This window comes from Naumovozyma dairenensis, chromosome 3 (genome assembly GCF_000227115.2).
Source record: "Naumovozyma dairenensis CBS 421 chromosome 3, complete genome".
Lineage (NCBI taxonomy): Eukaryota > Fungi > Ascomycota > Saccharomycetes > Saccharomycetales > Saccharomycetaceae > Naumovozyma > Naumovozyma dairenensis.
Genome location: NC_016481.1, coordinates 245,740 through 267,530, shown reverse-complemented (window position 1 = coordinate 267,530; position 21,791 = coordinate 245,740). Strand labels below are relative to the sequence as shown.

General features: G+C 33.3%; 8 protein-coding genes across 8 annotated transcripts; 4 read left to right on the top strand and 4 right to left on the bottom strand.

The window, feature by feature from the left end:
- Nucleotides 1-178: 178 nt before the first annotated feature.
- On the top strand, nt 179-1,720 carry SMP3 (glycosylphosphatidylinositol-alpha 1,2 mannosyltransferase; the record flags this gene model as incomplete). Its single annotated transcript, XM_003668985.1, has 1 exon — nt 179-1,720. One exon carries the CDS (start codon nt 179-181, stop codon nt 1,718-1,720), a length of 1,542 nt encoding a protein of 513 aa, XP_003669033.1.
- A 618-nt stretch (nt 1,721-2,338) lies between these two features.
- On the top strand, nt 2,339-3,019 carry SPP2 (spliceosome ATPase-activating subunit SPP2; the record flags this gene model as incomplete). The annotated part of the gene is made up of 1 exon (XM_003668984.1): nt 2,339-3,019. One exon carries the CDS (start codon nt 2,339-2,341, stop codon nt 3,017-3,019), a length of 681 nt encoding a protein of 226 aa, XP_003669032.1.
- A 231-nt stretch (nt 3,020-3,250) lies between these two features.
- MDM32 (Mdm32p) lies at nt 3,251-5,119 on the bottom strand (the record flags this gene model as incomplete). The annotated part of the gene is made up of 1 exon (XM_003668983.1): nt 3,251-5,119. The coding sequence occupies one exon, from the start codon at nt 5,117-5,119 to the stop codon at nt 3,251-3,253; it is 1,869 nt and encodes a 622-aa protein (XP_003669031.1).
- Nucleotides 5,120-5,534: 415 nt separating this feature from the next.
- Nucleotides 5,535-6,047, top strand: MRPL23 (mitochondrial 54S ribosomal protein uL13m; the record flags this gene model as incomplete). Its single annotated transcript, XM_003668982.1, has 1 exon — nt 5,535-6,047. The coding sequence occupies one exon, from the start codon at nt 5,535-5,537 to the stop codon at nt 6,045-6,047; it is 513 nt and encodes a 170-aa protein (XP_003669030.1).
- Nucleotides 6,048-6,413: 366 nt separating this feature from the next.
- On the bottom strand, nt 6,414-10,097 carry RPB2 (DNA-directed RNA polymerase II subunit RPB2; the record flags this gene model as incomplete). The annotated part of the gene is made up of 1 exon (XM_003668981.1): nt 6,414-10,097. One exon carries the CDS (start codon nt 10,095-10,097, stop codon nt 6,414-6,416), a length of 3,684 nt encoding a protein of 1,227 aa, XP_003669029.1.
- A 2,611-nt stretch (nt 10,098-12,708) lies between these two features.
- ATG40 (Atg40p) lies at nt 12,709-13,518 on the bottom strand (the record flags this gene model as incomplete). The annotated part of the gene is made up of 1 exon (XM_003668980.1): nt 12,709-13,518. One exon carries the CDS (start codon nt 13,516-13,518, stop codon nt 12,709-12,711), a length of 810 nt encoding a protein of 269 aa, XP_003669028.1.
- A 921-nt stretch (nt 13,519-14,439) lies between these two features.
- Nucleotides 14,440-15,975, top strand: ISN1 (IMP 5'-nucleotidase; the record flags this gene model as incomplete). Its single annotated transcript, XM_003668979.1, has 1 exon — nt 14,440-15,975. The coding sequence occupies one exon, from the start codon at nt 14,440-14,442 to the stop codon at nt 15,973-15,975; it is 1,536 nt and encodes a 511-aa protein (XP_003669027.1).
- A 264-nt stretch (nt 15,976-16,239) lies between these two features.
- On the bottom strand, nt 16,240-20,769 carry PDR5 (ATP-binding cassette multidrug transporter PDR5; the record flags this gene model as incomplete). Its single annotated transcript, XM_003668978.1, has 1 exon — nt 16,240-20,769. The coding sequence occupies one exon, from the start codon at nt 20,767-20,769 to the stop codon at nt 16,240-16,242; it is 4,530 nt and encodes a 1,509-aa protein (XP_003669026.1).
- Between the last annotated feature and the right edge of the window lie 1,022 nt (nt 20,770-21,791).

The window sequence follows — 21,791 nt, the reverse complement described above, 5'->3', positions numbered from 1 at the left end:
GATTCTAAATATTTCAATACTCAACATTTTTGTCCATAAATATCGGTTTTGGACTGCTTTGTTCTATTTGCCTTGAAACTATTTTCTGGAACAAAATTGAAATCAATCAATTATCACTTCTCCAGGTAGGGGCTGAAGTAAATAAGAAAATAAAGAATTGATTTCACAAAGTAGAACTATGCTATATAGGCCATTGCAATATTTTCTATACCTTATAGGAATCATAATTGCCTTACAACCGTCATACATTCATCCTGATGAGCATTTCCAATCATTAGAAATTCTTACAATAAGATTTTTCAACATAAAGGGAACCATACCATGGGAATTCCAATCAATTAATCCAGCAAGAAGTTTTGTCCCCTTGTATTTATTTTATGGTCCTTTATTTTATTTTTTGAAACACGCAATAGATGTTCACAAGAATCCATTGATCATATTATATTCTTCAAGATTATACACTTATATCATTTACATTATCACTTTGAAGTTCTACTTGAAGAATAATAATAATACGAAGAAGAATAGAAAATTGGGTTTCATAATTATATTATCTTCTTATGTCACATGGACTTATCAATCTCATACCTTTTCCAATTCTACAGAGACCATAATCTTGTTATTAGTCTTATCCTTATATGAGAAAATATTATCAGAACATCACACTACAACAAATAACACAAGATTATCAATCCTATTAGGATGTTTAATATCAATTGGTACATTCAATAGAATGACATTTGGTTCATTCATTTTATTGCCAAGTTTAAAATTGTTTATCCAATTTTATTCAAAAAAAGCCAATTGGAAATATTTACTCTACTTAATCACTTCATTCACTATTGTCTCATTTTTGTCCATTCAAATTGATTCAATACTTTATCATGATAACTACACTCTAACAGTAGATCCTACAAAATGGATAATTACACCATTAAACAATATAAAATATAATCTAAATGAATCGAATTTATCATTACATGGACTTCATTCAAGATATACACATCTATTAATTAATTTACCACAGATTATTGGACCATTATTCTTAATATTCCCATACATTATCATCAAAACGTGGAAATCATTATCAACATTATCAATCGTTTCCACTTTATTAATCTTATCATCTTTTAAACATCAAGAATTACGTTTCCTAATTCCATTGACACCATTGATAATAACCTCCGTGATTATATCAATTAAAGACTTACACATTATCAGATCAACAAAAGTTAAAAAACTCATCGTCATACAATGGATAATTTTCAATCTAATCATGGGAATAATTGTAGGAATATTCCATCAATCAGGTATAATACCAATAATGATGGAAAATTCCCGTGCTAATTCAACATCAAGAGAAATTTGGTGGAAAACTTATTCTCCTCCGACTTGGTTATACATGAATCCAAACTTACAAGTCATAAATGATAAGAATAATTACCATGTGAGTGAACTGGACAAGACACATGATTATGTGTTTGATATGAAAGGATGCGATGTTGAAATATTATATGATACAATAGAAACAATACTGCAAGACCAAAATGATGCTGATACGGTGATTAAAGTAATTATTCCCAAAGGAGTGGAAAATGAGTTTTTAACATTAAATGGAACTATATATATTGAAGAGACAAATGTTTATTCTTGGAGACATTTAGATCTAGATCATGGAATTACATTTGGACTGTCCGTTTTCAATGTAACAAGAAACTAGGCGTTTGTCTTACTGAGAAACATTATATGATTATATCAGCATTTCGACGTGTGCTGCTATATTATTGATGATGTGGCATGCTATTGACTATTTCACAAATTATCTCTCGCATGTGTATGAAATGCTCAGTTCATAAAATTCGATATGACGTAGCGTTATGAGTGAACGATATCTTTTTTGAATGTAGCATCACAGTCTGCTGGAGAAATAATCAAATTAAAAGGGCTAATACTAAAATATAATATCTTTTTTTAAGCATCTAAGCAAGAAAATTTGTAATACAGACTTCCCCTTCCACGGACAATGTAAAAATATGACTATATATCGAAACTCATAGTGAATATATAATCTTCCATCCATGAATTTATTGGTTCTGGATAAGTTTTGTTACTAAACTATGATTGTATTCTACTTGCTCTGAATGTTCTGTCTATAAAAGGGTTTATCACCAAAGTTTAGTTTGGCGGCTAAATTGAAAAACTACTGATATATATATATATATATTTATGATATTTTATTGCAAATTTAAGTTACAGCCTTGGACTATCAAACAAAGAATACGTGTGATGAGAAATAAAGGTTGTATAAACCAATACGTAAGAACAATTATTTAAATTAATGGAGGGTTTCTCTATAAGTCTACAAACGAATAAAAAGAGCAAACTTAATACTAAATCAAAAGTGAAAAAGAAGAAGAATGTAAAAAAGTCTCAAGGAACAGATTTATTTGGAACTAGTCATAGCAATGACGATAGACATTCAACAACTTCAACACAGGTCATTAAGTTAACTCATGTTGATAATGAGGCTGAAGAACTTGAACATGCTAAAAAAGAAAGGGCAAAGAAGATGATAATTGTTCCTGGAAATGTGACTAAAATATCGGACATTCTAAACGATAGCAATGAAGAATCATTAGAAGCTGATCTGACTTCATTACCTAATGTTCCACATGAAGATCAATATATTGATGTTCCAGTAGAAGAGTTTGGGAAAGCATTATTAAGAGGTATGGGATGGAATAGTGATGAAGAAAACGAAAAGGAAAAGCGAGAAAGATTACAGAGGAAGAAAAAGCAACGGTTACCTCATGAACTACAGTCACACCCTGATGGATTAGGAATTGGTGCAAAACCGATATCTTCCACAACTGATAAGAATAAGAAAAATGATTCCAAATCAAGAACTCAGGAACGTCAGATGTTTATGCCAATTATTAAAATAGACAAGTTGACAGGTAAGCCTATTCTAGATGAAAATAAGAAACTAGACTTCATTCACAGCTATTATACCTATTGACCTGCCTTATCTGGATTATCTGTGCATTCAGCTATTTTAGCATTTTGCAGTTACTTGTTCTGCTATATCAGGCGAATTATTCGACTTTTATTACGAGCTGCATCACTCATGTAACAGACATTCTGACAGAGAATATTGATTGATATTTAATAAAAAACAAAATATATATAAATACAAGCGTGTGTGTGTAGTCCTTCTAGGGCTGTATGTATATGCTTACGTGGGTGGGGATTATACTATGGCGCCAAACCCAAATAATAATAATTGTGATGCAAAAGTAGTCCCCCATTGGTTTATCCAATCATTCTTATTTTTATATTCCCATTCTTCAACAATCCTAGTTAAATCATCATATAATTCCAGTGTTAATTGATCATAAATGCCTGTTTGTTTGAATGAAATCTTATTTTCAAAATCGACCATATTTTTTACTATTTTACAATTTAAAATTATTTCATTATCATTATTTATGGTAATGCCTTTGTTGTCATTATTCTTTATGATCGTACTATTGTTCTTCTCACTGGTATTTGTATGGTTATTATTCTTATTACTATTATTATTATTCATTAGCATTGACTTTTTCCTTTGGATGGAAACATTTGGCGAATTCCACATTGGAGAATTCAGAGTTATATAAGTACTACTAGTATCGATATTAGGTTCATGAGATTTCATAGTATTGACCAAAATCCTTTGCAAATTGATGTATCCGATAACTGGTTTTAACTCTTCTAATGAAATGATTGGTTCGTTAGTGGTTGGTAATGATGGAGGTCTTGCTGGTAAGTGGGCTTTCAAATCTTTGAATTTGAATTTCAAATCCATAATCATATACTTATTTTGATTACGTGTGGAAGTCGTTATTGTATGGTCATCATTCTGAGGCAACATCATATCAAGTATGATTTCCACATTTCCATCTTTGATCCAATTATATGATTTAGTTTTAGATAATCCCAGATCATTGACGTTAATTGTGTTCAATCTTATTCTAGTGATCTTTTGGAAAGACGGTGATAAATCCTTTCGAACATCATTTAAGTTGGTCAATTTATGTTGTCTCTTATGTAATGAAAATAATGAATTATTAATCGACCCTGTTATCACAGTCGCGTTCAAAAAATCCAGAAGTAACTTTGATAACCTTAATTTATTCAACTCTAAATTGAAAATGGAAAATTTCTTCTCGTTAAGCTTGAGAAATGAATCATTGATTTTAACTGTACCAAACTCATAGTTGGAGCATTGAATAAATTGTTCAATCAATCCATTATTGTTATCATCAAAACTGTTGTCAATGGAAGTTAAATCACTTTCTAGTCCGAAGATACTAACGTCATTGACTAATCCGTTCCCATTAAACCACTTCTTAATAGATAAAGAAATGGTGACTTGATAAATTTTGCAATTAAGATCATTTCCGTGCTCTTGCGCTACGGTAATCATAACGTCATCAAATTTAATGAGATTTTGTTTCCAATCGCAAATGGACGCTTTATTGAACTTTAGATTAATTCGTAATTTGTGATCTGCACTATGTGGACTGGAATTTATTTTATTATTTAGGTGTCTTAACTGAATGAAAACAGCATTATGTATAGTTTTATTGATTAATGATTTAACCGTATCTGTATCCATGGCGTACGGTAATGTAATAAAGAGAGTGATGGAACCAAAGATAAGCCAACAAAGCCTGGATACCATCGACGATGTTTTTCTTTTAGTTGAACTTGTCGGCAGATATCCTTCAGCCGTTGTTTGCTTAATATTATTTGAAGTCATTTTCTTTGATATTGATGATTGAGACTTGTTATCGATTAAACCTTGCGGAGATATGGGCTTTTTGTCTCGCAAATTTTCTTGGAAAATGGGACTGTAATTATGGATAGATCGTATTGAAGGTATTGGTCGTACTGATCGAAGAGCTGTCGAAAACGCAGACGGCAGTGAATGGGATTTTATATCATGTTTTCTACGCAGTATTGAAGAATAGGTTCTTCTCTTCGTAGCGAGAAATAACGTGGGAAGTAATATAGCAGGTTTAATAAGTATTTGTGGGTAGGCATTTCGACTAAGAACGTGCAATATCCCTTGCATACTCTCCTCTTAATTTATTAATGGAGATTGAGTTCTATAGCGAATTTTTCTTTATGGAGCAAAATTAACTGTGAAAACCACTAATATATTGTTTCAGTGTACTAATAGAAGCTGGGTGTATAATGCAATTTTTCCTGTAAACTTTTATCTTTACTTCTCTTTGGTTATCGAAGAAAAGAGATCTTGTAGTCATCCTGTAATTGTACTTTAAAACTTAATTGGCGAACGTTAAAATAACCGCGAAATATTTCAATAGTTGAAGTAAGTGTAGAAATAAGGCAAAATTTGGATATTAGCTCTTTAACAAGAAGTCAAGGAGGAAAACTGCTCAATACCGATTGTGCTATATATCAACCAGTGCACTTATTCATTAAAAGGAACTAGAAAAGGAGGCAGATAATTATAAGTAGAAGAAATGTCACAGAAAATAGGTCATACCGGATTAGCGTTTGCAAGGATATGGCACCATGTCGATTTGGCACAAGATAAGAGAACCCTCGGTAGAGTTGCATCAGCTATAGCGATTACATTGATGGGGAAACACAAGCCTGTCTTTCATCCATCTCAAGATTGTGGAGATTATGTCGTAGTGACGAACTGCCAAAAATTACGTGTTACTGGTAAGAAAATGGAACAAAAGACTTATTGGTCTCATACTTCTAGACCAGGTTCTTTAAAGCTGAAAACTATGGAAACAATAGTTGCAAATAAAGGTTACGGGGAGGTATTGAGGAAAGCTGTGAGTGGGATGTTACCGAAAAATAAGTTAAGGAAACCAAGATTGGAACGATTGAAAGTGTTTGATGGCAGTGAACATCCTTATACTAATAATATCCTAGCATTTGCATATGAACAACCTCCTTTAGTGCCATCAGGAAAGATAGCAGGCTCTCAGACTACACAAGAAAAAGTTCAAAATTCTCAGTAAGTGGACAAATGATATATTTAAGTATTGAACTCCCTGATTAGCACTCCCTGTATATAATAAATAGTGTTTTTAAAATGACGAATCGGGATCATTGAACTATATCTATATCGTAACTAACTCTCAGTAAGAATTAATATAAAGGTGTTTCGTTTTTAATATTATTTGTCTTACTTTTTGGTTTTAATGAATTATATGAGTTGTTCGTTTTTATTTTTTGTTTTTATATACTATATAGAAAAAGTCAATTTATTAGACAACAATCATCTTTTGATAGTTTAATAGATTTAACAAAGGGTTGCATACCTTTTTAGTAATTTTATGCAGAGTTCATCGTAATATTTTCATTTCTTGTTTGTATGATGTGGATTAAAAATCTCTTGAACGATCTGTATATAGACGTGGAGTAATGTTCATGGCCATTAATTCTTGGAATAATAATTTAGCAGCATATGGAATATGAATTTGATAAATATCAATTTTGTTATCACAACCTTTACATTCAAATTGGTTATGGTTCAATTTAGCAATAACGGACATCAGCCCACAATTACCACAAACATGAACTCTAAAGGCATCTGAAGCTTCCATTAATCTTTCCTTTAAGAATGATGCAGCACCATGGGCAATCATACAATCACGTTCCATTTCACCAAATCTTAACCCACCATCTCTTGATCTACCTTCCACAGGTTGTCTAGTTAACACTTGCATTGGACCACGAGCTCTTGCATGAATCTTATCGTCCACCATATGTCTTAAACGTTGATAATATGTTGGACCAAAGAAAATTTGAGCCATTAATTTCTTACCTGTATGACCATTATACATAACTTCGAACCCACGAGATTGATACCCATGTTCACGTAGTAATCGGGAAATACCTTCCACTGTGATATCTGTAAATGGAGATGCATCACCTTCGTTACCTGATAAAGCAGCAACTTTACTTAACAAACATTCAATTAAGTGCGCCACAGTCATACGAGATGGAATAGCGTGAGGATTGATAATTAAATCAGGAACAATACCTTCTGCTGTGAATGGCATATCTTCTCTACGATACGTAATACCAATTGTACCCTTTTGACCATGACGAGACGCAAATTTATCACCAATTTGTGGAACTTTCGTCGTTCTAACACGAACTTTGACAAATTTTAGCCCATCTTGATTCGTTGTTATTAGCACTTGATCCACAATACCATTTTCAGTACTTCTTAAAGGTGTGGAAGCATCACGTTTGGAATGATATGCTGTTCTTTGCCCTAGTTCTTCTTCATCTGGCGATATTGGAGTGGTCTTACCAATAATCACATCCTCACCTGAAACTCTTACACCTGGAGCAATTAACCCATCATCATCTAATTTATCATATGTACCATGTTTCATTCTTAAAGTATTGGTACGTTGTGGTTTTTCAAAAGTTTCAGTGATAGACATACCATATTTCTTTTCTTGATCCATGTATGATCTGAAAAATAATGATCTGAATAATCCTCGATCAATAGATGATTGATTCATAATCATAGAATCTTCTTGATTATACCCTGAATAACATGCAATGGCAACGATAGCATTTTGACCTGCGGGAAGTTCTCTAAATTTCAAATATTCCATAGCACGAGTAGTACCTAAAGGTTTTTGAGGATAATATAAGATATTAGCCATAGTATCCATACGTACATTATAATTTGTTAAGAAAACACCCATAGCTTGTTTACCCATAGCAGATTGGTAAGTATTACGTGGAGATTGGTTATGATCGGGGAATGGAATAATAGATGCTGCTACACCAAGAATCATTGAAGGATGAATTTCACAATGTGTAAACGTTGTTGCATGTTGTACAGCTCTAATACGTTTAGCAGGGTCTAAATCATCTACCATAGGTTCATCTTCATTCACCGCTGGTGGTTCAAGATCTTCTGGTTGCATAGCAATTAAGATTGTTTCTTCTTCTTCAGCGTCAATATATTCTACTAACCCTTCATTTAATAACGATGTCCATGTATATTCTTCTACATCTTCAAATCCACCTTCAATATCTTGATATTCTGTAGCCATTAACTTATTGATATGACCCTTTCTTACCTTTAATTCTTTATGACCTAATGATTCATCATCTTCTACAATAAATAATGGTCTATAAACTCTCCCTGCATCTGTGAAAATTTTCAATTCCTTTTCACGAATATCTCTAATCATAGAAACTTCTGGATTAATATCACCTTTTCTTCTTAAAGTTCTTAATGTATCCATTAATCTTGCAGGGTTTCTATGAACACCATGCCAAACACCGTTAACGAAAACTCTTGTAGCATCAGGAGATTGATGTGGGACATAATCTTCCAATGGTTCCATACCCCATTCACTTAAGAATGTAATAATTGGCATTGGATCTGTACCGACGGATATACATGACATCAATGATAAATTCTTGACTAACCCACACGCTTGACCTTCTGGAGTTTCTGCAGGACAAACCAACCCCCAATGAGTATTATGTAATTGACGTGGTTTTGCTAATTTACCATCACGACCAATTGGAGTGTTTGTTCTTCTTAAATGTGATAATGTTGATGAATAAGTATAACGATTCAAGACTTGAGACACACCAGCTCTTGAAGACATTGCCTTCTTTTGTTCCCCCCAATTACCTGTTGCTAAAGCGTATTTAAGACCTGAAGTGATTGTCTTAGCATTAATGGCTAATTTCATATTGAAATCGTTTGCTTCTTCCACTGTTCTTTGCATATAACGGAAAATGTCTTTAGTCAATTTTCTAAATAAAGTTTTGAAAAGTTGTGCTAATAATGGACCTGCCAAATCTAATCTTTTTTTACCAAAATGATCACGATCATCTTGATCTTTACGATCTAAAGCACATAATAACAATCTATTGATCATATAACCAAGGAAGAAAGCCTTCCTACTTTCAAAACCTTCTAATTGTGTTATATGAGGTAAGAATTCCTTTTGTAAAATATCTTTAGCGTATTGAATTCTCTTTTCCTTCTTGATACCTAATGCAGTCCCACGACGGCCAATGAAATCTAATGCAGTTTCACGATCTTGTATAACGAACCCATCTTCCACACAAGGTTTTAACATTTCTAACATTTGCCAATCATTAACATCATAACAGATATGTTCTAGAATTTCACCATCTGGAATAATACCGAGAGCTCTAAAGATAATAACGATAGGGATATCTTGTTTAATATATGGTAAAGTTGCCTTAACGGTACGAGCAGAACTACCTTCACGACCGTATAATTTCACTTGTAAAGTACTAATGAATCTGGAACCCTTTTCTAAAGCGGATCTAATTTCTGCCACATGAGAGATAGGTGATGGAGCAGCTTTCTTAAACACTTGAACGATATTCCCTGCTGAACGTTCTTGAGCAATTAGAACTTTTTCAGACCCATTAATAATGAAATAACCACCCATATCGAATGGACATTCTTTTAATTTATATAAATCAGATTCAGTGGCATCACTTAGATAACAATTTTTAGATCTTAACATGATTGGTAATCTACCTATAAAAACTTTCCCACTTTCACTATCATCTTCAGATTCTTCTGCAATCAATTCATATTTCAATTCTCTTCCTGGGACATCTACTGCTTCATAAGTTCTCTTTTTAACATCTACGAATAACCCTGAAGAATAAGTCAAATTACGTAAACGTGCTTCTTGTGGATATAAAGCATGAGTAACCCCATCAGATTCATTAACCATTGGTTTTGTCACATAAATTTTCCCAAAGCTAATTTCGTATTTTCTACTGATATTATCTGATTCCGTAGTATGTTGAGCTAGTTGTTCCAAGATCAAAGTAGAATCTTCAGAGATGATATCTTGTAAAGTATAATCGACGAATTGATTGAATGAGTCTAATTGTTGGGAAACTAAACCTTTCTCACGGAAGAATGATGAGATTACTGCCCATGAATCTTCTGCTGTGATTGGAGCATTTGCATCTTCGAAACCGTATGCTTCATCATCGTAATATTCTTCTTCTTGTCCTTGTTCGTTTGACATTCTGTTTGGTTGTTGCGTGGTATATTTGCGTTTGTGTGTGTGTATATGTATGCTCTTTTTATTTCCTAGTATTCCCTTTTTTTGGCTTTTTATATTTAAGTTTTAAGGAATGGTGGTATAAATAATAGTGATGAGATGGTATAATATGTTATGGTATGATAATAAATGATGATGACAATAATAAAAATAATAATACAATAAAGAACGGATGGATGGATGGATGGATAAGTACTTTGTTTAGTTTATCACTTGAAGGTCTCTATGCAGATGGAAAAGAAGCAAGTGCCCGGTACTTAATGGTTAAAAGATGATATAGAGAAGATGATTTTCCACAAAGTGTCCAGTTTCCTCCTTCTTCTTTATCTTTAACCGGAATAGTTTGATCATTCACCAGTCTGTTGTTATAATAGTCTACCGTTTGGTGTACCATAATAGACTTCTATTGCATTAATTGATTATTTGGAATTTTTTCGCCACCAAATTTTCTACAATTCCGTGCAAGGTGATATTTTTAATTTTATCATTAAATACGGTGAAACGTTTTGAAAAATATACATGAACAGGGAAATAATACGTATATAGACAACGACGCATGATGAAGAAGATGAAGAAGAATAAGAGATTGCATTGATAGAAGTGAATGCGGACTCCAATCATTGTAAACTCCGTTGGTATTAACTTACAAAAGCGGTGCATATATATGGTAATATTCCTGTAATCCAGGGCGTTGCTCTCATTCAGAAACCCTTGAATGTTGCGATTGGTAATAGACCAAAAAAAAAAAAAAAGAGCTTGAAATAAACTCATCCAGGCAATTTTTCGTTACTCCATCATCTCCTTGAGAACAAGAACTGTTTATAACGAAAATTAAATCTTCAATCCAAAGAAGCAATACTAAGATAAGCACTCCATTGTTTCAATAACGAGTTATTACATGCCTATTCATTACATGTTACTCCACAGTTGTGCAAGAATTTATACAAGATGGATGTAGTGATGTTCCATTTATGTGATGAACTAAGCAACTTATTATTTCTTCAGAAAAACTGCTAGCAATTTAATTGAGTAAGTAGTTGCAGTAAATCAAATTTGGTGACATCTTCCCAATGGAACATACACTAACTGATATGCTTCCTGGCTTTTGATCATGTTTGTCTCACCTCCTAAGCATTGATATTATTTTGAAATGTAACGCTGCATCTCCACCAAGACATTTTAGAAGTAATTTCAATAAAGTTTCTTTGCTTTAGTCCCAATCGCAATCTGTCCTCTCTACGTCAAGTCTAAAAAGGAATGGCAAATGGAAGCGCTTAGAGTCTGAGACCTTTATAATGAGGACTGGTGTCTTCTGTATCTTGTAAGACATATTAACATGATCATCATTCTGAGTTGTAATTAGGTGTGCCCAATCCATACAGTAAAGTAACTTTGGCACTGTTTTCTTAATATTAGTTATTGGTTCAAATATCTTCAAAATCTTCTCCGAAAAGCTTTCTTATCAATACAAATGCCAGGGGGGGGAGGAGCCTCAAGGTAGTAGATATGCATCAGAAATCTTCCTTATAGCTTCTACGGATAATGTAATTATGATTAAAAAGATAATTTCAAAAGTTAATTATAATTGAGGATTTCCAGGATAAATTTTTGTGTATCTTCCATTTATATGCCAGAGATATTCTCTAAGAGTGGGATTATCTTGGATAGATGGTTGGCTAAAGAATGCACTCAAATAGTATATTAGGTTTCTAATTCCAAACCAGCAGCAGAAACTCATTTCAGCAGCCGTTTCAGTTTTCTGTATCAGAACTTCTCAAGAACTCCTTAAAGATATTTTATATTAATCATAATCGCACGATGTGTGTTTTTCTTTGATAAAGAAAGTAGATCAATTTTCAGAAGCATATCATTCATTCATTCATTCATTCATTCATTCATTTCTTGAATCAGCTGGATGGACAATATTTTCAGTAGCGATTGATTATATTATTAATCAGTATCTACCCTACGGTACTTTTTTACACCCTTGACTTTCAAAAGATTCCAACTGTGTGGTGTCTTCCCAACATTATCTAACCATAATTGAGTGTCAGCTAAATATTGGGTCACCACAAATATATCAGGGATGTCCTAAGAAAAGGAAAACGCTGAAATCTTTTCGGTTGCTGAATTTTTTGTGTGATTCGCAGTCATGCTTGGATAATGTTATGGAGACACCACGTAGTTGAAGGTCAAACATTCAAGAAAGGGTAAAAATAAGCATCATAGTGAATAAGAACGAATTCACCAATAAAAAAGGAATGACGGAATAGAATAATAAATATATATTAGGTTCTTTTCTGAATGTAGCTGTTCCTTTTGAGCTTTGTTGGAGTTTAGAAATGAAATGAAATTCATTATTAACTTATTTTATGATTTCCTTTTTTTTATTTCTAAGTAACTTTTTTACAGAACTTTACCAAAACAATATATATATGAAAGAATATATAAAAGAATATACATACTAGAGTATATACGAATTTAATGAATATATAAAAATATAAGATAATATAAGATAATATAATAAAACACAACTTTGGGGACTAACTAACAATAGGGCAAAAACCATTTGAGATCATAAATCTTCTAACAAATCATACTCTTCCTCCTCATCTCGTTCTTGTTGTAAAATGTTAGCATTATTTTTATTAGTATGAGAACGGGAATATGAATTTGTCAATGGGATATTTTCTAATTTTGAGATATCAATAATATTTGAATGTCTTGTTGATTGCATTTTGTTATTCCTTTTCTTATTGTTATTGAAGAAGAATAAACGAGCAACCAATGAAGAGCTCTTGCTAATGATTTTATATTCCAAATAATTATAGCACGAAGAGACGATTCTTGGATTTGATAATTTGCAAAGTTCAGGAACAGTAATTATAAATTCAGTCAACTTGCCAAAGATGAAATCATTATTCAAAGAAGAGGTTTGTGTATAGAATAAGGAAGAGATCAGGTCCCAACTTGAGACTGAAGGTGCATTGAACTTGTCATATAGTTTATTTAAATAAGTGTTTTTTTGTTTTTGGATCATGGCATTGTCTTTAAAATGACAAATTAATTCGTATGATAACGTTAAAGAGATTAGGGAGACGATAGATAAATGTAACGGGATTAATGAATAAATGGATTTGATGATCGGTGTCTTTGGTAAAATAATTTGGAAGAAAATGGATAGAACCCAAAATTTCAACAACAAAGTATTTAAGTTAGAAGTATTGGTTTGTCGTGCTACGTTGATTGTTTCTTTGTTGGTATCACTAAAATAAATAGTTGGTTGTTTCATCGTTTCATAGGAGGAAATAGTTTCCATTGTAATTATGAAAGGAATCACTGTTAAACAGATAAAAATAACGAACTGGAATAGATAGGAAAACATTTTTTCGTTTGTTGTTTATTGATTGGGAAGGTTTGGTTTCTAAAATTATCTTAATGATACAACGGAACTAAGGATATAAATAATACACAGTTTGAAAGCTCGTATGTGTTTGTGTAATTTTATTGAACGTACTGAGTAAAGTATGGTTTTCTGCTTAGCTTATGCTCTTTGTATAATACTGCTATACTATGAGAGTACTGTTAATAGCGGCTTTATTCACTCACTCACTTGATAATATGCGTTGTGTTGAAGTATTATTGTTGGTGAAGAAGAATACTCATCGATGACTTGCGACAACTTATACACTTTTTTTTGTTCTTATATAGTAATAATAATAATAATAGAAGTTATCTCTTCTTTTCGGAGTTGTTCGTGATGGCGCTAACTTTTAACGTAACGGATTTTCTACCATAAACGGTAGATACTAATAGATACTTATAAAGTATAGTTATAAAATATAATTATAAATGTAATTAATATATTCTTACCATTCGCTTATATATATTATTAGCGTAATAACAGGATTATCAATATATTAGAGTATGGTTCCCCCAGGTTTGGCTTATTGGATGGTTTGTTTCCTCATGCTTCAGTCGAATACAAACGTTTAGAAACTCTCAAGCGATATCTTCGGTGTCCTTCTGACTGGTGGCATACATTGGAACCTAGCAAATACCAGGATTCACGTGAAGGCGACGTTACACCAGTGGTTTATGCATAGATCCTTTGTATTCCCAATTCATTTTACGCTTGACTTCTTCATCTTCATCATCTTATTGATCAAAACATACAAGCCAAGCATATCGTTGTTTGGTGGGTGGCGGTTTATTTGGCGGCGGCTATTCGAATCTTCTCCAGGGCATTATCTCCTTAGAGAAAATATAAATAAAGGGCGTCGTTGTACATGCAACATACCATGGTATGTCATGTCCAAAACCAGGAAGACACAATAAGATAGAAAAGAAGGAAGAAAACAACAGGTACAGGCAGTCAACGACAGCAACTGCACTCATTAGGAACAGAAAACGATCAAGAGAAAATATGTCATCAAGATACAGAGTAGAATATCATTTGAAATCTCACAGGAAGGATGAATTCATTGACTGGATAAAGGGACTCCTTGCCGCTCCTTTCGTCTTGCATGCAATTTCCAACATCTCATCACAGGATGATAATGATGATGATTTAGTTACTACACAAAGAGTTAAATCACAATATGCAGATATCTTTAAAGATATTGAACGATTGATTCAAAATAAGATTGAATTCGATCAAGCTTTCCAAAATGAATTGGAAAATACAAACAACGACGAGGAGGAAAATGCAAACAATGATGACAGTGACGCTGAGAGAGGTGATGTGGAAACGAAAAAAACATACGCAATAATGGGTAAATCAAGATTGAATCTTTTAGTCCCATCAATTGGAACATTCTTCACGGAGTTACCCCTAGAAGAGGCATTCCTTTCTGATGATTATAGGAAAAGAATCTCAGCAAGAAGGATGGTTGCCCCCAGTTTCAATGACATTAGAAATATATTGAATACAGCACAAATCTTACATTTCATTAAACAAAGAAAGATTAAAAATGGTAATAGATTGAAATTGGTAACTTTTGATGGTGATGTCACTTTGTATGAAGATGGTGGGTCTTTGTTCGATACAAACCCCGTTATACCTTACATTTTGAAATTATTGAAATGTGACATTAGAGTCGGGATCGTCACTGCTGCTGGTTATGATGATGCTTCCACTTATGAAAGAAGATTGAAAGGGTTAATTAATGCATTACATAATTCTGAATCATTAACTGTAAAACAAAAGAGTAACTTGACTATCATGGGTGGTGAATCAAATTATCTTTTCCGTTATTATGAAAATGAAGATCAAAGTGATTCATTCGGTTTCATAGCTATTGAAAAGGAAGAATGGATGTTACCTGTAATGGAAGATTGGTCTCAAAAAAATATTGAAATGACTTTAGATTTCGCTGAACGAACTCTAACTAATTTGAAAAGAAGATTAAACATCCCGAAAGAAGTACCTATCATAAGAAAGAAACGTGCCGTGGGGATTGTACCAGGTAGAAGATATGATGAACGTTTACAATCTAATGTTCCTGTGAAATTAGCAAGGGAACAATTAGAAGAAATTGTGTTAACTTTACAAAATAATTTAGAAAGTTTCCCACCTAGTAATCATATTCAATTTAGTTGCTTCGATGGTGGTAGTGACGTTTGGTGTGATATTGGTGGGAAAAATTTAGGTATTACAACTCTTCAACATTATTATGATCCAACAAATCCAATTAAACCTCGTGAAACATTACATGTAGGTGACCAATTTGCTCCAATGGGATCGGCAAATGACTTTAAAGCTAGATTAGCAGGATGTACTTTATGGATTGCATCCCCTCAAGAAACAGTTGATATTTTACATAGATTAATTGAATCATAAAACGTCATAAAATATCCTATACAACCTATATATCTAAATACAGTTGAGGGTACACAATTCGTGAATACAAATTTTACTTATATCGTAAACAAGAGCGAAAATAAAATTGAAAAAAAAAAAATGGTATCTTGTTAAAATCTATAAATTATTATTATATATAAGAAAATTTAAATACTATGAATTTTAGCATATCAAAAAAATTTAATGTCTGGAAAAGAATAGTTAATTAATTAGTTGGAGAAAAAGATGCAATTAGTATTATTATTATTTCTTGAATTTAGAAAATAGTCCATTGCCCTTTTTAGGAACTCTTGCCAAATAATAGAAAAGAATACCAGCCATATAATTGAATGCAATGAAACAAATAAAAATACCAAAATTTCTCCATCTATTCTTATAATGTGAACTAACAGATGCCAAATAAGAATTTGTATCAGAAACAGTACAGAATGCACATTCATCAGTAGCAGATGAATCTTTCAAATAACCAGTACCAACAGATTGGATATATGGAGCCATATATTCACCACATGTCATACCATTGGCTGGAGCAAATCTTAATAATTCATAATCTGAACAATGAGCGTCAACATTGGCAACACCAACAGATAATAAAGCATCAATCAAATAAGTTAGTGGAGAAACCCTGTACATAAAGATCCAGAATCTTGGCATATTTGATGGAGTAGTCATAACACCACAGAAAGATAAAGCCATTGTAAACATTAAAGATGCAGTATTAGCAGCATTTTCAGCGATCTCATTGAATGAAATACACATCAAACCCATTGAACCAATGTAAACGTAGTAAGCACAAGAGAATAACCAGAATAAAGCACCTCTTTCATGTAACTGACCTGCTTCGGAAGCATTACGATAGAACCCAATTGGATAATAGTAAATGAAATAGGCAATAGTACCAGCTAATAAATTCCATGGAATTTCAACAACGATTTGAGAAATAATAAATGCCAACCATGAAAAGGTTCTTGATGGACGTTCTCTAGCTTCATATAAATCTCTTTGTTGAACAAACGTTGGTAAATACTGTTGTAGAATTGGATTGAAGATAACTGTAAACATGAAAATAGCTAACATTTGATTTTGTAACCCTTGTAATGATGTATCAGCCTTGAAGAAAGTAAACCCAATAAATAATTGATTGAAAATAGTTAGAATGAATTTAGACCATAGATATTCTGGGGATCTCCAATATTGTTCACCTAAACGACGACAAACAAGTTTTGATTGATAGAGAATACTAGTGGCAAATTCGTGTTGTTCATCAGCAGATGTCTCAGGGCTTTTCTTTGGCAATTCGGTAGCCATCCATTCTAATTCTTCATGAACGGCTTTATATTCAGCAGAATTTCTCCAAACTTCATAATAATCTTGATTTGCATGAGAACCAGGAGCAGCACCGACAACTTCCAACATCCATTCGGCAGGATTAGCATCAGGAGGACATTTATGGGAACCATTTCTTTCAAAGTAATCAATCATAGTTTGACAACCTTTACCTAAGTCACCAAAATACACTGTCTTACCACCACGTTGCATAAACAATAGACGATCGAATTCTTGCATCAAAATAGCAGAAGGTTGATGGATAGTACATAAAATAGCTTGACCATGATCAGCTAATTTCTTCATTAACTGACAGATAGACCAAGCAGTTTGTGAATCTAAACCAGAAGTTGGTTCATCTAAGAAAACTAGTAATTTTGGTTTAGCAGCTAATTCAACACCAATAGTTAATCTCTTTCTTTGTTCAACATTTAAACCTTCACCAGCAACACCAACGACAGCATCAGCATACTTTTCCATTTCTAAAATCTTAATAATTTCTTCAACATATTTGTTCTTTTCTTCAATTGAAACATCAGAAGGTTGACGAAGATAAGCAGAAAATCTTAAAGACTCTCTCACAGTAGAAGTCTTTAAATGTAAATCTTGTTGTTGACAATAACCAATAGATCTTGGGAATGACTCATCACGTAAACGACCGTTAACAGAAACTTCACCAGTAATAACACCCATTGTAACTCTTTCAGCTAAACAATCTAATAAAGTAGTCTTACCAGCACCAGAGGCACCCATTAATGCGGTTAAAGTACCGGGCTTGACCCAACCATCGACATTATTCAAGATACGTCTAGTTTCAGTCTTAATTTGAACATCATAACATAAGTTTCTCCAATGGAAGATAGCTTCGGATTTAGAAATACCAACACCACTATTAGAATCTTCGGAATCTTCAGAAGTGTCATTCAATAATTGTTTATCACTAACGTTAGAGCCACCAGCATTTTCAATATCGCCAGCAGCTTTTTTTTCTTGGATTTTCCCTTGTTTCTTCATCTTTCTGATAATACCTTGAGGGAAGACTAAGATTTCACCTTTTTGCTTAGCACCACCGTTAAATTCACAAAGAACCAAATAAAGAAATAAGAAGAAGATAACATAAGCCAAACCAATACCTAAAGAACGCCATTTGTGTTTATGTTCATAACCGTAACTTTCCTTAACGAAATCATCACCTAAAACATAATCTTGACCTGCAACGGCACCAACAGTAGAACAAATACGATTAGTACCATTGATATTTGCATAAGCAGGACCGAATGGAACAAATTGTGCACATGCAAACCTACGACCGTGGAATTCATTAATCATTAGAGATTCAAATAAATAAGACAAAGGGTTAATATACCAAATCCATTCAGACCAACCTAACATTTTAGTTTTTGGAATAGCAAAACCAGTAAACATAGATAGAGCCAATAATAACATAGATGCAGGTACCATAGCTTCTGATAGAGTTTTAGTAAGAGAACCGACACATCTAAACAAATGAGACATAGATAAAACACCAAGAACATTCATTAACAAATAAAAAAAGAAGGTATCACCATTCCTCTTGAAATCGACAAGGAAATAAAAGATAATATTGAAACAAACAGCGATAATACATTTAGTTGGTAGTTCAGAGAATACGGACGCAAGGGCATCAGCACTTGGATGGTATAAAGAATATGTTCTGTGTTTTTCAGTGATAGGTCTAGCTTCATATAAAGTGAAAATTTCCAATAGAGATGAAAATGCATTGAATAAAACAGCAAAGAACATGGCAGCACCACGGAAATAGAATGTAGATGTATCACCTTTTTTCATAACTTTGTAAAACATAGAACCTAAAATGAATGCCATAGCAGAATTACCTATGATCATAAATAAACTAACACCAGCATTATTTCGAATTCTCCAAAAATTTCTGGTCAGTAAATACTTGACTTGCAACATGTAACTAACTGTATAAGGAGAAGATGGTCTTGCCCTTTTGGATTGTTTAGCAATGTGAGCTTCTTTGACAGCAGTACGACTTTCCTCTATGTTATCGTTATTCAATTTCTGATCAATTTCTTTCATTAGATCTTTATAATTTTGAGATTTTAACCAATATTCACCCATATCCTTTGGCGTTTGAGGAACAGCGATCCCTCTTTTAATAAAGTCTGGATTTATTATTCTTTCAGCAGGACTTGTGACAGAGGTTAAGAAATCAGCAGTAGTTTGTCTGTCTGGACATTTATAACCCATATCTTCGAAATATTTCTTGGCTTCATTACCAGGTCCAAAGTAGATTTGATAACCACCATCCAAGACACAGACCTTATCGAATAAGTCATAAGCATCTTGAGAACATTGGTAAATGGCGACAGTGGCGGCAGAACTAGCAATAGTAGCTTGAGTCTTCAATGCACGAATAAATTCTAAAGCTGTAGCAGAATCTAAACCTCTAGTAGCATTATCCCAACATTGGAATTTAGAACCACAAATGGAAACTTCAGCAATGGAAACACGCTTTCTTTCACCACCGGAAACACCTCTAACGAAATCATCCCCAACTTTGGTATTTCTTGTATGTGATAACCCGTAAGTAGCCATAGCGACTTCAGTCAAATGTCTTGCAAAAGTATCTCTGTCGACACCTTTAATTCTATTTTGTGGAGTCTTTAATCTAGACACAGTGTATAAAGTTTCATAAACGGTTAAATGAGGTAAATGAATATCAGCTTCAGCATTATAAACGACTTCACCACGATAATGTTTCTTAATATCATCAGGAGTAAACCCAGCGTATGATAAAACAGAATCTTCACCAACATCGAAACCATGAGTATTTGAAGAGATTGATTTCAACAACGTAGTACAGCCAGACCCTGGTCTACCTAAGACGACTAATAATTCACCTGGATTTAAGCAACCATCCATTGGCTTCAAGATTTGGAAACGATCTTCAGTCTTAGTAGAACGAGCCTTTCTGAAAGCTGAGTTTAATAATTTATATGGCATATTTAAAACAGTAGATTGATAAGCGACATCAGAGGATTCACCGGAAGCACTTAAATTTTTCCAAACACATCCTAATGAGTAAGGTTTGTAAAATTCAGGATCAGAAGTGACGACATTAGCCATATTTTGAACCCAAGCTTTACTGGAGAAATTTTCCGAAGTAGGATCTAATTTTTCATTATATTCTTCAGCTTCTTTGTTTGTAAAAATAGGATTAATACCTTCCATATCAGGAGTGAATATGGATTCAGTAGCAGCATCTTGATTAGAGTAAGTGGAGATGTTACCGCTTTGATGAGTTAAAGATCTGGCTAGGTCTCTAACACGTTGTTCAGCATCATAATCGAACCCATGATATTCGTGTAGGTTACTTTGAGAAGATGAAGCATCATCATCAATAGATGCAGAATTTTCAGCGATGTCAGGTTTCTCAGACATCGTTAATTGGTTTTTTAGCAAAATTGTTGACTTTAGTTATTTGAAAAAAATTATATTAATTTAGAACTTTTTAAACTTTTCCTGTCAACAACCGACTTAATCAATTATGTTAATGGTTTTATTCTGAGATGAAAATAAAACGAAACCAAGGAACCAAGAGGCAAGATATTAAAACTTCCTCCAGAAATGGGATTGTTATTTATACGATTTTTGATTATTCCTCTAGTAAGATCTTGTTTGTTGTTTGTTGCTAATTCCAGAGAGAAAGAACAGATATCAAAAAAGTCTGCGCCATATCCGAAGAAATATCCGGAGCCCAACTGGAAAATACTAATAAGATCCTATTTTTTTCTAAAGTGTCTCAGTGAACAGCTTAGCTAATAGATCAACAGAGAGAGGGAAAGGAACATCCACGGACGAAGGAAAAAAAAAAGGGAAACGAGGGAAAAATTGCCCTTCCGTGGATTGGGTAAGTCCCACGTTCCCTGAAAGCAACGTAGCCGAAATGCTGACTATTCCAAGTCAAGGACCCCATTCAGAGAAACGTACGTACGGTTGTTTACTGATTCTCCGTGGAAAGTTTAGTTTGTTTGTTTTTTTAGTTTTTTTGTTTCCCCCGGGGACAGACTTTTGCTCTCCACGGATAAATAAATGCTCCACGGAGGGAATGAAATTAGTTGGGCGTGGCTGTGGTGAATAATCTGAATCCCCTCCCCTCCCGGTGTTTAACGAAGATAAGGGAGAAATCTCGGAATAACCTTGGCAGCTTCCGTGGACAATCTGATAATGTACGTACGTACATTGTGGACAGTCCTGGACGGATTAGGATTAATGGATTGAAAAAGCAAGGATTGGGCGTGAAAAGTTTGAAAAAAAGGTAGGGTAGAAATCAAATTTTATGGATTGAGAACAGGGTTGGTCTATTCTGGCCATGGATCGGGGCATGGATTGGGAAAAAAATTGAAAAATAATAGTCGTATAATATGATTTTTATAGTATTTTCTTATAAATTATATAATAAA